The 13824-nt window shown below is 40.5% G+C and overlaps 1 protein-coding gene across 2 annotated transcripts in view; it reads right to left on the minus strand.

Moving 5' to 3' along the window:
* The window catches only part of kank1a (KN motif and ankyrin repeat domains 1a), a 63700-nt gene extending 52604 nt beyond the window's left edge, over positions 1 to 11096 (minus strand). Inside the window, exon 1 of one of the 2 annotated variants that reach the window (XM_021307197.2) lies at positions 10810 to 11096. In XM_021307197.2, coding sequence (XP_021162872.2) covers positions 10810 to 11077 — 268 coding nt within the window. In that variant the 5' untranslated portion in view covers positions 11078 to 11096. The remainder of the gene's footprint in view (positions 1 to 10809) is intronic. The other variant, XM_036144386.1, reaches the window with a different exon arrangement.
* Between the last annotated feature and the right edge of the window lie 2728 nt (positions 11097 to 13824).

A 13824-nucleotide genomic window follows, 5' to 3' on the forward strand; every position in this document is an offset into this window, starting at 1 on the left:
GTCTCTCAAGTTCTGCTAACCTGACTAGCCGCCCTGGTGAAGCTCAGCTCTGTGCCCTGGTGTCTCCAATGAACTGCTAACCTGAGTGCTATGAGGCCTGCTAGCCGAGCAGCACCTAGCAAGTGTGGACTCTCTGTCTCCGGGCCGTCAGCTCCTGCCATCACCTTCACTCAGTTTCGGTGCAACCAGCTCCTCATCAGACCTCCACCCATCAACCTTGCAATAAAGACTCTCAAACTTTTAGTCCCGTGTGTGTGTCCTGAAGTTCATCGGTAAACAAGATCCTGACAAAAAATAAGTCGCTAAACAACAGCATAAAATGACCAGAGCTGCACTTAAAATATATGTTTTGAATTTGTTGATAATTATCGATAATCAATTTGATTTCTATTTTATGATATACTTTTTTCCCGTATATCATCCAGCCCTAGGTAGAAAGTTTAAAATCACACGCGGTTGACTAAGGAGGGCAGTATAGTGCGACTTTAGAAAGAAAACAAGCGGACTTAACAACAGTGCCAAAAATCATTTCACACGATGACTGTAGCTATTAGCAGTAGCTAATACGCGGAGGAAGTTTAAATCTTCACCCTTTTTATACTCCGAGGCTTCCATGGCAGCTATAACGCCAAAGTCGTTTGTAATTCATTGAACTCACCACTAGATGGCGCACTAGTCTGAATGCTTTAATGTCTGACTAGATGGAGTTTATTTGGAAATCAACAAGTCGCTCATCTTCAATATTGATGCTGGAAATATTACCTGATTAAAGAGAACAAGCCTGACTGCGAACATGTTAATATGCTCCTCTTTTAAAAATAAAACTAAGTCAGTTACATTTAAAATATCTTATGGAGGATCATTTATAAAGCTAACAAAGGATGGTGATAGCAAGAGGCAATAAAGATGCATTCAAAGGTGTGCAGAACAGGAGAGTCAAAATATTTTTTACAAGCAACTGAAGGGATGATGGCGATCATACCAGAAAAAGAATCAACAGATTAGTCAACTATTAAAATAATCGTTACTTGCAGCCGTATTCTGCAGTGACCCATTTGCAAAGGATTGCTGCCATCTGTTAAACACATCAAAGTTTGTGGTTCCAGCGACTGAGTTAATTACTTCCACTGGGACGTTAAACTGCAGAATTACTTCCTACCGAGCAGCTTCTAGATGAAAGTAAAACAATCTTGACACAGGAAGGCTGCCGGCCTCTGAGAGGACAGCGTTCACATGGTCTACCTTCAACAACTCCTTTTTCTATATGCAGACAAATTATTAGGAGCCGTAACAGTACAAAAAAAAAAAAATCCTGTTTCAGTACATGTTTGGGTTTTAAAGTCAGGGTTCAGTACGTTTTTGTTAGACTTTAAGTGCAGAAAAAGAAATTACAGTATACAATTTCCTTTTACTTTGGACACCAACCAAAATATATTTTTTACTTCATTTTCTAAAAGTAAAAAAAAAAAAGTGGAAGGTTTACAACTGATGGGAGATTTGGTTATTTTCCAAAGAATAAAAGTAGTATAAGCAGGCATAGCCATTGTCTGGACATATAGATTATACAACATTATAACTACTATTTAACTATAAGTAAGGTTGTACCATTTAGCCAAAAATCAAAATTGCGATACGTTTCAACCATAATTGCAATTTCATTTTGACTTTTCTCTGCATTAACCACAAGCAACAAAAATGGCCTCCAGATAAAGATGTTTGTAAATAAGGACAGTTGAAAATAAGAAATTTAACCGTTTTAATTAATCAGAATATTATTATTCAAGAGAACAGCTTTTATTTGAGTTGGACATAAAGAGTTTGACCAGAACTTAATGCTAGGATTCCGGAACGTTTCTGGTAAAATGTAGTATTATATAAACTCTAAAACAAATAAAATTAGATTTTCTCACTGCTGCAACTCTCTACCCTTCCATATGGAGGCAAACACGCTTTAAACACATTACCAACACCTAAATGAACTTATCCATTAATTATTACATAGATAAAAACATGTGGATTGCATTTTTTCTATTGCGATTATATCACAAATGCAATCAATTGTCCAGCCCTACTTGAAAGCGGTCAGTTTTGCTGAAAAAGCACGAGGCTGCTGAATAAAACCGTGCAGCGAGTAATTTCCTTCACAAAGCCCAGCTGCATCTGAAGGTTTGCATAGCCGGCTCAGTCTGACGTTCTGCCCGCCACAGGAAACAACAAATAGTCGATGCAAAGCACCTCATGAATGCTCTAAATCAGTTAAAAGCACATGTTGTCCACATTAAAAGGACTTATTAAACAGTGAAACTTCTCTCATGCTCACAGAGCCGTGCTACATGGCTCTGCCTCAGATCTTCATTCTGAGCAGCAGGAAGACCAGGAGGGATGAGGGTTCCACCCCCGATGATGAACACCTCCACGTGAAATGCAAAGACCACTTAGAGAGGACACTCCAGACTGACCCCCCCCCCCCCCCCCCCCAAAGCCAGAGTAAGATGTTTCTGCCACTGTCTATTGTCCAGGAGCTGCCTAACCAAAGGAATGTGGCACATGGACCCCAAGTCCAGGTAAGATCTGAGTGTCGAGGCTCTGAAGTCCTCAGTCTTCACCTTTTAAATCCACCGCAAACTCCTAAATAGCCTTTATATTCTAGATCTGATCAAGCCTTTATACCACTTTTTTTTTTCTTGGACTCAACTTTCTATCAATTGTTTTTTTCTTTTTTAAACATAAAAAAAGAAAAACAACTTTGTATCAATTTGCTTGGACACAGGACTGTAAACCGTCCGTTTCTTAGTGTTGGATTTTGGTTGGTTAACCTAATTGCTGATTAACCGGCTGCCTGCTGAACGGTTTAGCCAGCAGTCCTCATGTGTAGCCATAACATAAATTTAAAATAACTACTTAAATAAGTCAACTATTCAATTATCACATATATTCATTGAACAATAAATATAAGTGCTTCTAAAAAAAGTATTGAATGGGTAATTATTGTTAACACAATTTTCCAATAAAACACCTTATGGTGGAAATGAGTTTTGTGTTGGTATTATTAATAACTTCTGTTACAATCAAAATACAAGCACACAAAAGATACCATGTGCAGACTCACACTGGCTGATTACTGGATGAAAATATATTAATACATCCTAATTTTTCACCCTGGATCTGGATGCATCCTTGCAATTTAAAAACTCCAAGCAGCTGTTTGTGTAAAGTTTACATCCACCAGAACTAAAGCTGCATGACTTCAGGACAACATTTAACTGCAATACTGTGGCTAAAAATGTAGATAATATGATTATTTAACCCTCATTTCCCAGGGTCTCATTTATAAAGCTTGGGTATGTTACTTTTCACGCAAGAGTTGAGATCTAATTTTAAAAAGCTTGACGGGAAAATGTGCATCTTGGCTTCTGCATCTTAGTAGGTTTAAATGCATTCATGCTCTCACTGATAAGCTATCTAGAACATCAAGTACCACCATAGCAAGTTTATTTATCTTCCTGTGATAAAAGTTCATTTTGAAATTATGATTAAAACTAAACACTTCAATTCAGAACATGTGTTTGGTAAACAACGCCACTCCCCAAGACTCACCACAACCTGAACTGGCCTCTCTTCCATCTGAAGAATATTAAAGCTTTAGAAAAACTCAGCTACCAGCGTCCCAGAGAGGAACGAGTGATTAACGTCACAGAGCTGCAGCAAAACCTCACGAAAAACAAAAACACACACAGAGTCAGACACGCAGTAACCTGACAACACCAGCGTGGAAATGAAAGAAGCTGTAACCTGAGGAGACCCGCAGCTACGGCCACACGGCTCTGAGCTTCTCTGCTGTAAACAGTCGCTTCAACGTCGCCAGCCCCGTGAAACGGCGCCCATATAATGTGTTCAGCAGACCCCCCCACACACACACACACACACTTATGCAACAAAAACATTGACTTACAATGGTCATGAATATAATTAATAAAATTTTGAAAACTCGAGGTGATTTTGCCATAAAAAAATATTTCCATCTAAATCTTCAGAGACAATTGTTTCACGAACATGCTGTGGGGCAGAAAACCCAAACAGATCCAGGGTAGAAAACAGAGAATATCTACAGCTATTTCTATTCACTTCAATTACTTCAATACTTTATGAACCAAAAGGGACAATAAATTTGGACATTATCGTGGTGCATTATTAAAAATATGACATTAAAAATGTACCTCCCGGTCTGGAGTGTGAAGGCTCCTGTGATGCGTGTTGCATTCATGCCTCCGACCACTAGGTGGAGCTTGGTGCTTTGTTTTGTTCCTGCTGAGGCCTCAGAGCAGAAGAAGAACTAATAAACAGACTAACATGGTTATTAAGCTAAAGTCGGCTCTCGGTGTGCTTTCCTGATAAAAACACAGCATCACAGCTCCCACATACCCGGCTATGCTCTACCCAGACTGTGAGCCTCACAGACTCCGCAGACCTTTTACCTTCATAACCAGCCTAGTATTTTTATTATCATTATTATTATTATTATTATTATTATTATTATTATTACCTGCTGCCTACATTTCTTGTGATAAATTCCTATAATTCCCGCAGTTTTTCCTAGCAGGGCGAAGCGGGGGAAGGGATGGTTAAATGTTTGATTAGCTTAGCTAGCTGAACATGTAGAGCCGCTTCTTTTCAGGCAGGCTCCCACCGCACACCTGTCAGTGAGAACAGAGTCGACCTGTTTGGAGCAGCTCAGTGTATCAAGCTCAGCGTCACATATGAAACATCTCAACGTGAACACTTTATAGTAATTTATAGTGTGATAACATGTAGGCAGATGTGGTAAAAACTGAGCTCTGCTCGGATCTGTCAGCAGCACTCATGTCTGCAAGTAATACCGGCTCACACGTAAGGTCACAGTGGAATATATATATAGATATTTTTAAATTGATCTATGGTTATATGAATTGATCTTTAGGAATTAATATGATAATCAATTCATAATTAGAAAATTACAAAGAATACGTCAAAGTCACTTCCCTGACAGCTTAGATGCGCAAATGTCCCTCAAATGATGTCAGAAAAAATTTAATAAAAAAACATTGGTAATTTATTTACAAAAATAATTCCAAGAGGCTTTCGCTGCAGGGGGGAAAAAAAAAGATTAAAAAGGAATTTAGTCTGAATGATCAGCATTCATCAAAAAGCCATTTGGTTTTAAACTCAAACAGACCTGGTGTTTACTGAGCGCTTTAGGACCGAATTACAAGTAGATGGCAAATAAATAACCACACGGATAAATAACCACAGTGCATATCGTGCTTGGGGTGTAATTTGCACCGTACAATAGAACCACTTCAAAGAAAAACCTGACACGCCTTCAGGAGGTTTTATAGTTATGTGTCAGATACGGTGGAAGGCTCAGAAACCAGCGACCTTAGAAACTTCTAGAAATTCCCCCAATCAAGCCGACCTACAGCGAGGCTGCAGAGGCCGGCCTACAGCGGAGCTAATGGGCCTTTCTGAGGAATGCTCAGACCTGACTAGCAAAGTCTGTGCATGTCTGCATTCCTGGAGGATCTTAACTGTATCATTTCAGCAGCGCACTCTCTACACCCGTCTAGTTCTGTCTGACCTGCACAAAACAGCCTGGATCCCCAATAACTGCTACATTTCTGAAAGGGAGACGTTTCCATAAACCGACGCTTCCTCTGACCGCGCATGCCAACCGTTGCTTAGTACGGAGACAGGCTGAAGGTTTTTAAACCTCATCGGGTTGTTTTACACAATCCTGCCATAAATGTTTGCAGCTCATGCCTGAACCTACAGACAGGAAGTGATGAAGCACAGTACAACTACAAACTTCAGAGGTTTGTATTCAATTTGTATATTATTCCCTATTTAATGTTACTCAATAAGTGAATTGGCAGGTAATTATTACAGATATTAGAAGATAAAAAATAAAGTTGGTTTGTTTTGTATTCAGCCTCCTGAGTGACAAATATTACTAACATGTCAGTAACATGTCAGTCTGTGTGTCTCAGCAGAAATCTGGCTGTTCTGTAAAGACTCAGGGGATTAATGAACAAACAACACTGAGGACCAAGCAGCGCTGCAGATGAACAGGGATAAATCTGTGGAGAGCTTTAAAGCAGGATTAACCTACCTAACAAGAAATGAAGTAGGGATGGACATTTATGGTCATCTTGAAGAAAGTACCGGTCCTCTGGCAAAAGGTGGATCCTCTGGGTCTGGGTCAGTCAGTCTGGCTCAGTCAGTCAGTCTGGGTCAGTCAGTCTGGCTCAGTCAGTCTGGCTCAGTCTGAGCGTCCAGCAGAGAAGTTCAGCTATCTTGTTCTCCAGAGATGGTAGAAAGGAGCAGGAGATGAAGATGGACCGACTGATCGGGTCTTCATCGGCCGTAATCCAGTCTGTTGTGGTGAAGAAAGAACTGAGCCAAAAAATAAAAAAATAAAAAGCTCTGGATTTACTGCTCCGTCTGCATTCTGAGCCTCGCCTTTGGTTGCCAGGTCTGGACCAGGACCGAAAGAACCAGATCGGCCGAGATGAGCTTTCTCCGGCGGGGGAACCGGGCTCAGCCTTGGAGATCGGGCGAGGATCTCCGTCATCTGAGGAGAGCTCAAAGCAGGAAGGCGATAAAAGCTAACTTTCTGCCACGCCCCCTCATCCTTCCCCAGCAGGCCTCATCAGGCAGCGCGTCTTCAGCGTGTAATTACCGTCATTCACAGAAAGCGTCCCATTAGCTCCCACTGACCCCGTCTCAGCGCAGCGTTTGCTACAGAAAGACTTTTTTTGGTGTAATGATTATAAATAAATCACAAGAAGTCCTGAGAAGATGAAGGTTTCTCCAGGAACGAGAGCCGTCGTGCTCATCCTTTATGGAGAGGAGAGAGGAGAGAGTGCACGGCCAGTGGGAGGGAGAACTAACCAAAGAAAGAGATTAACATACCGGCAAACAAAACATCTTTGTGAAACACACGTCCAAGGTTCAAGCAGGGTTAATCTGAGCCACAGAGAGCGGTTCCCTCCGCTCCTTCATGTTCGCTGCAACAGTTTTCCTCCTGGCACAAGCTGCAGCGCGCAGCAGAGAACCAGACACCAGCTCTGCTGATCTCTCAACCACGCCAGGTACGCCGCTCAGAACCACGCCAGGTACGCCGCTCCGTCCTGGCCCCACGCACACAACGCCGCCGCTGCAGGACAACACGCCGCTTCTTACTTCAGCGTTTTGAACTTACACTGAAAATCGGTTAAAGGAAATTAATGTCTAGCCATTAAAAACAAAAAGGATTGAATCATGTGTGCCGTCTCCAACAACAGAAACGATTAATCAGCAGAGAAAACTTCATGAAGAGTTATGGGACTGACAGCAGTTCTGTCCCAGGCTGCTGATTGGTCAGAGTCATGTCTGACCACAGCCTCAGATTAAAACACACCAGTTTGTAATCAAACAACAAATCCACTAACAGGTTCTCCTAATTCATGCCTCAGACTGGTGGGACTCCGGTAAGCTTGTAAATCCAGGAAAAAAAATAACCTGACTCAACAGATTTTGTAAAGCTTTGATGGCTGCAGTAATGACTTCCTCTCAAACATGCAAACCGTGTGGAGCCGCGCTGGCAGCCATCCCAGCTTACTGGAAATCTCTTAGGAGGATTCCCACAGGCTTGACTTCTCCTTTTTTGTAGTGGAATCCAGAAACTTGTGCATTTTAAATCTGCTTTGTGCATGTTTAAGACATTCACTTTCTTTACAGGTCAAGTTTAGAGGCTACTTTGTGCCATTTCCTGTGATACTGCTACGGACGGCAACGCCGCATTACTTGCAAGCTTTGGGTTCTGCAGGAGGAACTGGAAGTTCTAACATGATCACGTAATAACAGGGCGGCCTCGTCCCACACTCTCAGAGCCGAGCAGCTGGAACAACTCCTTCACCTCCGGTCAAACCAGTAAGCGTGCTTTCATTGGGGTACACCGCTATGAAGCCCTAAAAAAAAGACGACCCACGGACAGATGGCTGCAGAACTATGGGCGAAAATAGCATCACTTCCAGCACGAGAACGTGCAGCAAAAGCAAAAAGAAAGCAGATTTGTGCAGATGTTCAACCCTCAGAGTAAAAATGAAGTAAATTCACAGTGAGGAGCCTTTAAGGTGTGGAAGTCATTTTATCTAAAGCAGAAAGGAGGGATGGGGGACTAATCACAGGGAGGTGATGGGGGGGGGGGGGTCTCAGTAAAGTGTTAAATGAGAGGCAGCTGCAGCCGTATGTCCACACAGAGGCTGCATGTTTGGCCTGAAGAGGCCGCTGCGCCTGATAAACGCTTAATTTACACATCTGGAGTCTAACTTGTTACAATATAAAGAAGCAGATCAACTATGTTTGATAAATCAGCCTCACGTCTGCAGTTTGGCTGAATTCACACCCTGAACCTTTCAGAAACGATGCAAAGCCGCCCGCCTCTGCAGCCATCTGGGAGGCATTTTGACAACTCGGCATTTCAGGTGATGTTCCAGACTCCGTTCATAGCCTACAGTAAGAAACGTGGTCAGTTGTCTCCTATAATATCATTTACCACCAGGAGGCCGTCTCTTTTGGTTTGATCAGAGCTCAGCTGACTCAGACAACAGGACCACAATCAATGGAGAAAAAAAAAAGTCCTCAGAAAATGATAGAACACTAAATATCGTGCAAAATCCTGAACATTGTCCGTAACATTCATCCAAAAACATTCTTGTGGGAATGATTTGGCAAAAAGGGTTCAGACTGACCGGGCGCCTTAACACCTGGAGATGTGATCGATGACAGAGCGCTGAAGACTCCCATCCATTTCTGCTCAGTGAACGCACCACGCCTACAGACTGCCAGGTTGAACTAACAACCTTCTCTGGTGTAGAAAAGCAGAAAATCCTCAGAGTCTGACATCATGTTATACTTTTGACCTTACAGTCTTTATCGCTGGATTGGGAGACTAAATAGAAGAACATTTATTCTGCAAGGCGGTATCTTAAAAAAAATAAAAATGCATGTTAATCATAATTTTGTTTCCAAACTTCCGATCAATTTAATCCAAAAAATGGACGATAATGAAGAAAATGTGACCTCACTGACCAAAGCCCCTCGTTTACCTCGGTGATAAAAGCCCAGCTGTTAATCTTATTTTCTGGTGTGGAAAAATAAGTTCAGGTAGATTCCTTCGTCCTGCTTTCACAACGTTCATCCTCTTCTACGTTCTCATGTCTATTTAGAGATCATCCCTGAAGGAAAAGTGGAAAAGCTGAGCTGGAGAGAAGATCAGGACTCTTCTGTCGTTCTCAGGGACAACAGGGACCACCACCACGGCCTGCTTCCTCCTCAGCAGCTCATCAGGGCTGCAGAGACCCAGCGGCAGGTCCGATAGTCTGGCTGCCAGATATGAACGGCAGCAGCTTCATTTACGGCCTTTAAAGTCGATGACGGAGCCTTTCAGCGTCCCATAAAGGAGCTTTTGTCTAAGGATCAATCACTGCACTGTATTAAAGAATGTGAGGAGGAGGCAGAGAGAATCAGAGTGGAGACAGAAAAGACATTTTGCCATTCTCGGGCTTCAGGTGGGAATTTATTCAGGGCCAAAGAAGTATTCAAGAAAAAAAAAGAAATATGAGCCATTTAGGATTAAAAGTTTACAATGTTAAATTAGAGAAAGCAACTGTGTGTTTACAGCAGCAGAGAATCACCAATCAATGAGCCAAAGATCGGCCTCAGCAGATACCGAAACATCTGAATTATCCTCCAACCGCAGTCGCCCTAAGGCATTAAAATTAAAAACCCACCATTTCCACATCAACAAACAGCATTTACTTTGAGTTTAATAAAATAACCTGATAAAAGTTTAAGAGACAAGCTTTTACTCAGAATTTCCCTTGGATTTATAAAGATAAATATCAAGTGATTTGATTCAGGGGCATATAAAGTGGGTTATATCTTTAATTCAGGGTTTACCAACATTTCCCTTTAAAAACAACGCAAACTGAACACATTTGCCCCAAAGCAGAATATTTACTACTGATTTTTATAACAATTTTAAAGATATTGTGTTCAGTAATGTTAAACTATAATATTCTGCAAGAATATCTTCTCGTTATCATAACAAGAATCTGAAACCGCTTGTAATAATTTTTGATACAAATATCTCAGACCTCCTCCTCTTCAACAAAGTCAGTACTTTTCTGAACATAAAAATTAATGCATTTTACAAACTCCATGTAAAGATGCAGAAGAAACAGGAAAATGTATTTCTTTGGTCTAAAGTATCAGTTATGAAACAAAGACATTTCAAAGCCTGTTTTATATTTTTTTAAAGCAAACAAAACAATGTTTTTAAAAATAAAAGTGAGATCTCCTCACAATTAGCTGTATCAGGCTTTTAAAAAAATTAATGTATTAACTTTTTTTTTTAATCGGTCTGGGAAATCGGTATCGGTGAAGAAAAGAGGCCGATCGGTGCGTCTGTGGGGAGAAAAGTTTGTTGAAGGATCTCAGAGCAAAGCGCACATCCGTCCCTACCTGTCTGAGGAATAAATGTGGAAATAAACTGCAGAGAAGCTTGTTTAAACCGAAGGAAAATAAAAAACATCGATGAGCAAGTGCGACAAACACCAAATGACTTTAAACATAATCCAGATTAACCCGCAGCGCTTCATGAGATTGGCTGCTCCGCTCTGCGCCACCACTTTGACCACTAATTAAACTTAAAATTAAACCAAAATGGTCGATTTAAATTAAAAAGCTAACACGTGTTCACACAGAAATAAATAATCGCCTTAATCTCACCAGACGCCAAGTGTCTCCCAGGCGGCTCTTCTTCTTCGGCCTTGAATCCAACTCCTCTCCCCGGCTGACTCCACGCACCGTCCACGGACCGTCCACGGGGACCAGCTGTGGGTCTTCGGGGTGACCCGGTACTTTCCACGGACCCGAACAGGTCTAACCGGCCGCACACAGCGCACGTCCCGTCTGCAGCAGAACCGGCGGCGTCTTTGTACTGTCCGCTCCCCCCGGGGCGGCTCAGAGCGTCAGAGGCGAGCTGGCCCACGCGCATGCGCAGTGGGCTCTGGGCTGAGCACCACGCCGGGCCGCTGTAACGAAGGTGAGCGAGTGAGTAACACAGGTGTAGCTTTACCTGCGGACAGCTTGTTACCTGCGGACAGCTTGGCCTACTTTAACCGTCCGCCGCCTGAGCTGTGAAGGGCTTAACTGACCCACCCGGACATTAACTCCACTTTAATAAACTCTTGTCCTCCAGTTTAATAAACTCCGCAAAGAGACTCTGTGTCATGTTTCGGTAACTTTTAATGTTTAAGCTAACTGAAATGCCGAGCCAGACGTTTTTAAATAAATTCGAGGCGTTTAACGGAAGAAACGGAAACTGCAAACCCTTTTTTTAACGTAATTAAGTCAAACAGAATGGAAGGCAAACGGTGTTTTTCCTACTCTGGACCTGACAACACGGCCAGTGTACGGGGGAGGAGACTGTTCTCCTCCGCTAATTAAAATAGTTCTTGGAACATTAACTTATTTCGAACGGGTCATTTTTCTGCGGATTGATATCAATGTTGGCACTGATTAAGAGATATCTCCCTCCGGGGACTAATTTCAACGGTTTCCCCCCATAAAGATGAAAAACTTTTTATTAAAAGTCGCCTGGTTCGAAGGCGTTAAACATAAATGCTAATTATTTTAGAGCTAATTATTTTAGACAAATACAGACTACACAGCAGATGAAACGCAGAGCAGCGGCTTACCTGAGGTAAACTGAATCAACACCGCCATCTTGTGTTGGTTTGAATTACAACGTCCGTTTGATGACGTTTCAGTTTTTCTAATTTATTTTATTTTTATTTTTTTTTTTTTACATTTGTACTAAGCTCAAAAGCCAGACCGTGTTATTTGTATTATTTAAACATTTATTTTCATTTAGAAGGGTTACATGTTAACTTAATTGGAATTCATAATTATAAATGTAAAGAATTGTTGCTGTTTCATATTAATGTATTAACAAATTTTTTAACTTGAGATTTTAAAAAAAATTCTTACGGTTGTAAATGTCTGCTGCAATAATTATCCCTTTAAAATCATTTACATATGTTGAAAGTTTTGTTCATATTTGTTCCAGATTGAACAAATTAACATAAAGGGATCCTCCAATTCATCATAAAACTGCATTATATGGCACAAAAATTCAAACTTAAACATTTCTATTAAATGATGTGTCCTTGCACTCATATCATTGGGTCATTTATTTTGAAATGTGGAAAATGTGTCTAATCTGACATCATCAATGTAATAATTGGCTATCAATCAAAAACAAGAAAAAATTGCAAAAAATATGAGATGTGGAAGAACAGGAAGATGTTTTTTTTTAGGATTAAAAAGGCAGAAAACAGGAAAGATTTGAGCATACTAGAACTGATTATAACTATACTTCAAAAATCCAAAAGTATTGTACTGACCACTGAGAGGAGGATGAAACAGTAGAACTTGTTAAATTGGTATGTCTGAAATATAAGCATGAAAGAGGATTTTGGCTAGAACTTTAAAAAAAAAAAAAAAAAAAAGTTGAACATAATAGGCACATTGTAAATTAACTTATAAAGTAAACATAGAAATTGATAAAATAAATAGAATAAAATTTTTCCAGTATGTGTATATACACACATTTTAAGGGCCATATGGGGAATGTGAAGTCAGTGGAGGGGACGTAGAAATTCAACAATAAGATAAGTTATCCAGAGGCAGTGAAGAGCATTGAAAGAAATAATGAAAGTTTGAGAACTTATCATAAACCAGCATAAGTTTGGACAGGTATTTACAGGTAGGCCTATTGACTTGGAATATATAATAGTTGAAGTTTGGACTAAATTATTTTTTGTGACTTGTATTTCTTTTATCATAGTGGGTAACTTTGTCCTTTTAATTCATAACTTGCTCCGAATGTTACAGCTGCTTAGAAGTGATGGTTCAAAAGTTTATCTGAACACAACTTTGTCACAAGCTCTGACACAATATAGACCCTCACAAAAAAACTGGTCAATAAATCTTCTTATGGAAGATTTTTGTCTTACAAACTAATTCCTTTGATGGTTTTTAATTTAAGGCTACTTGACCAATATGCCAGGAGGAATAGATACTGAACTTTTTTACAGATCCCTGTAAATACTCCACAGAAATCTGTCAGGAGAGGCTGATCAGACCATGATTACGTCATTTCCAGATTAATGTATTTTTGAGTGTTTTGTTTTCACCTCAGTCAATAATTTACCTTAATTTCGCTGTGCCTCGCTTTTACAAGGGGGTTCTCTCAGTTCTGAAGAAATGATTTTTTCTGTTGTTTGTTCTTTTCCCAATTGCAGCTTTTTATATAATAGGTGTAGAAAATCTTTTAGAAGCAGGTCTATGTTGTGGTGTCTGGAAAGTTACTGAGTTTAGTGGTGTTCTCACAGACCCGCCAGACTAATGAAAACTACACAGAATTGCAGATATCAGTGAACGCAATAATTGATCTGGTATCAAATTTTGAGACTTTAAGTACAAATTTTCTATTCATATATATTTTGGTTGTCCAAGCATAATTGGTTGCATATATGGCATCACATTCCTATCAATGCTTCTTCACTTAATGAAGATTATGTGACTAAGAAGTTTTATAGCATTAGTGTGCATGTATAAGACTAAATACTCTTAATCAATGGGAATGTAGTTGAAAGTGCAGCTATAACAGTTTTGTACAGTGAGGATCAGATGGAGGCCTGTGTCTGTAAACACACACATAAACTGTATCCTTTTCCC

The sequence above is a fragment of the Fundulus heteroclitus genome, chromosome 12, assembly GCF_011125445.2.
Source record: "Fundulus heteroclitus isolate FHET01 chromosome 12, MU-UCD_Fhet_4.1, whole genome shotgun sequence".
Lineage (NCBI taxonomy): Eukaryota > Metazoa > Chordata > Actinopteri > Cyprinodontiformes > Fundulidae > Fundulus > Fundulus heteroclitus.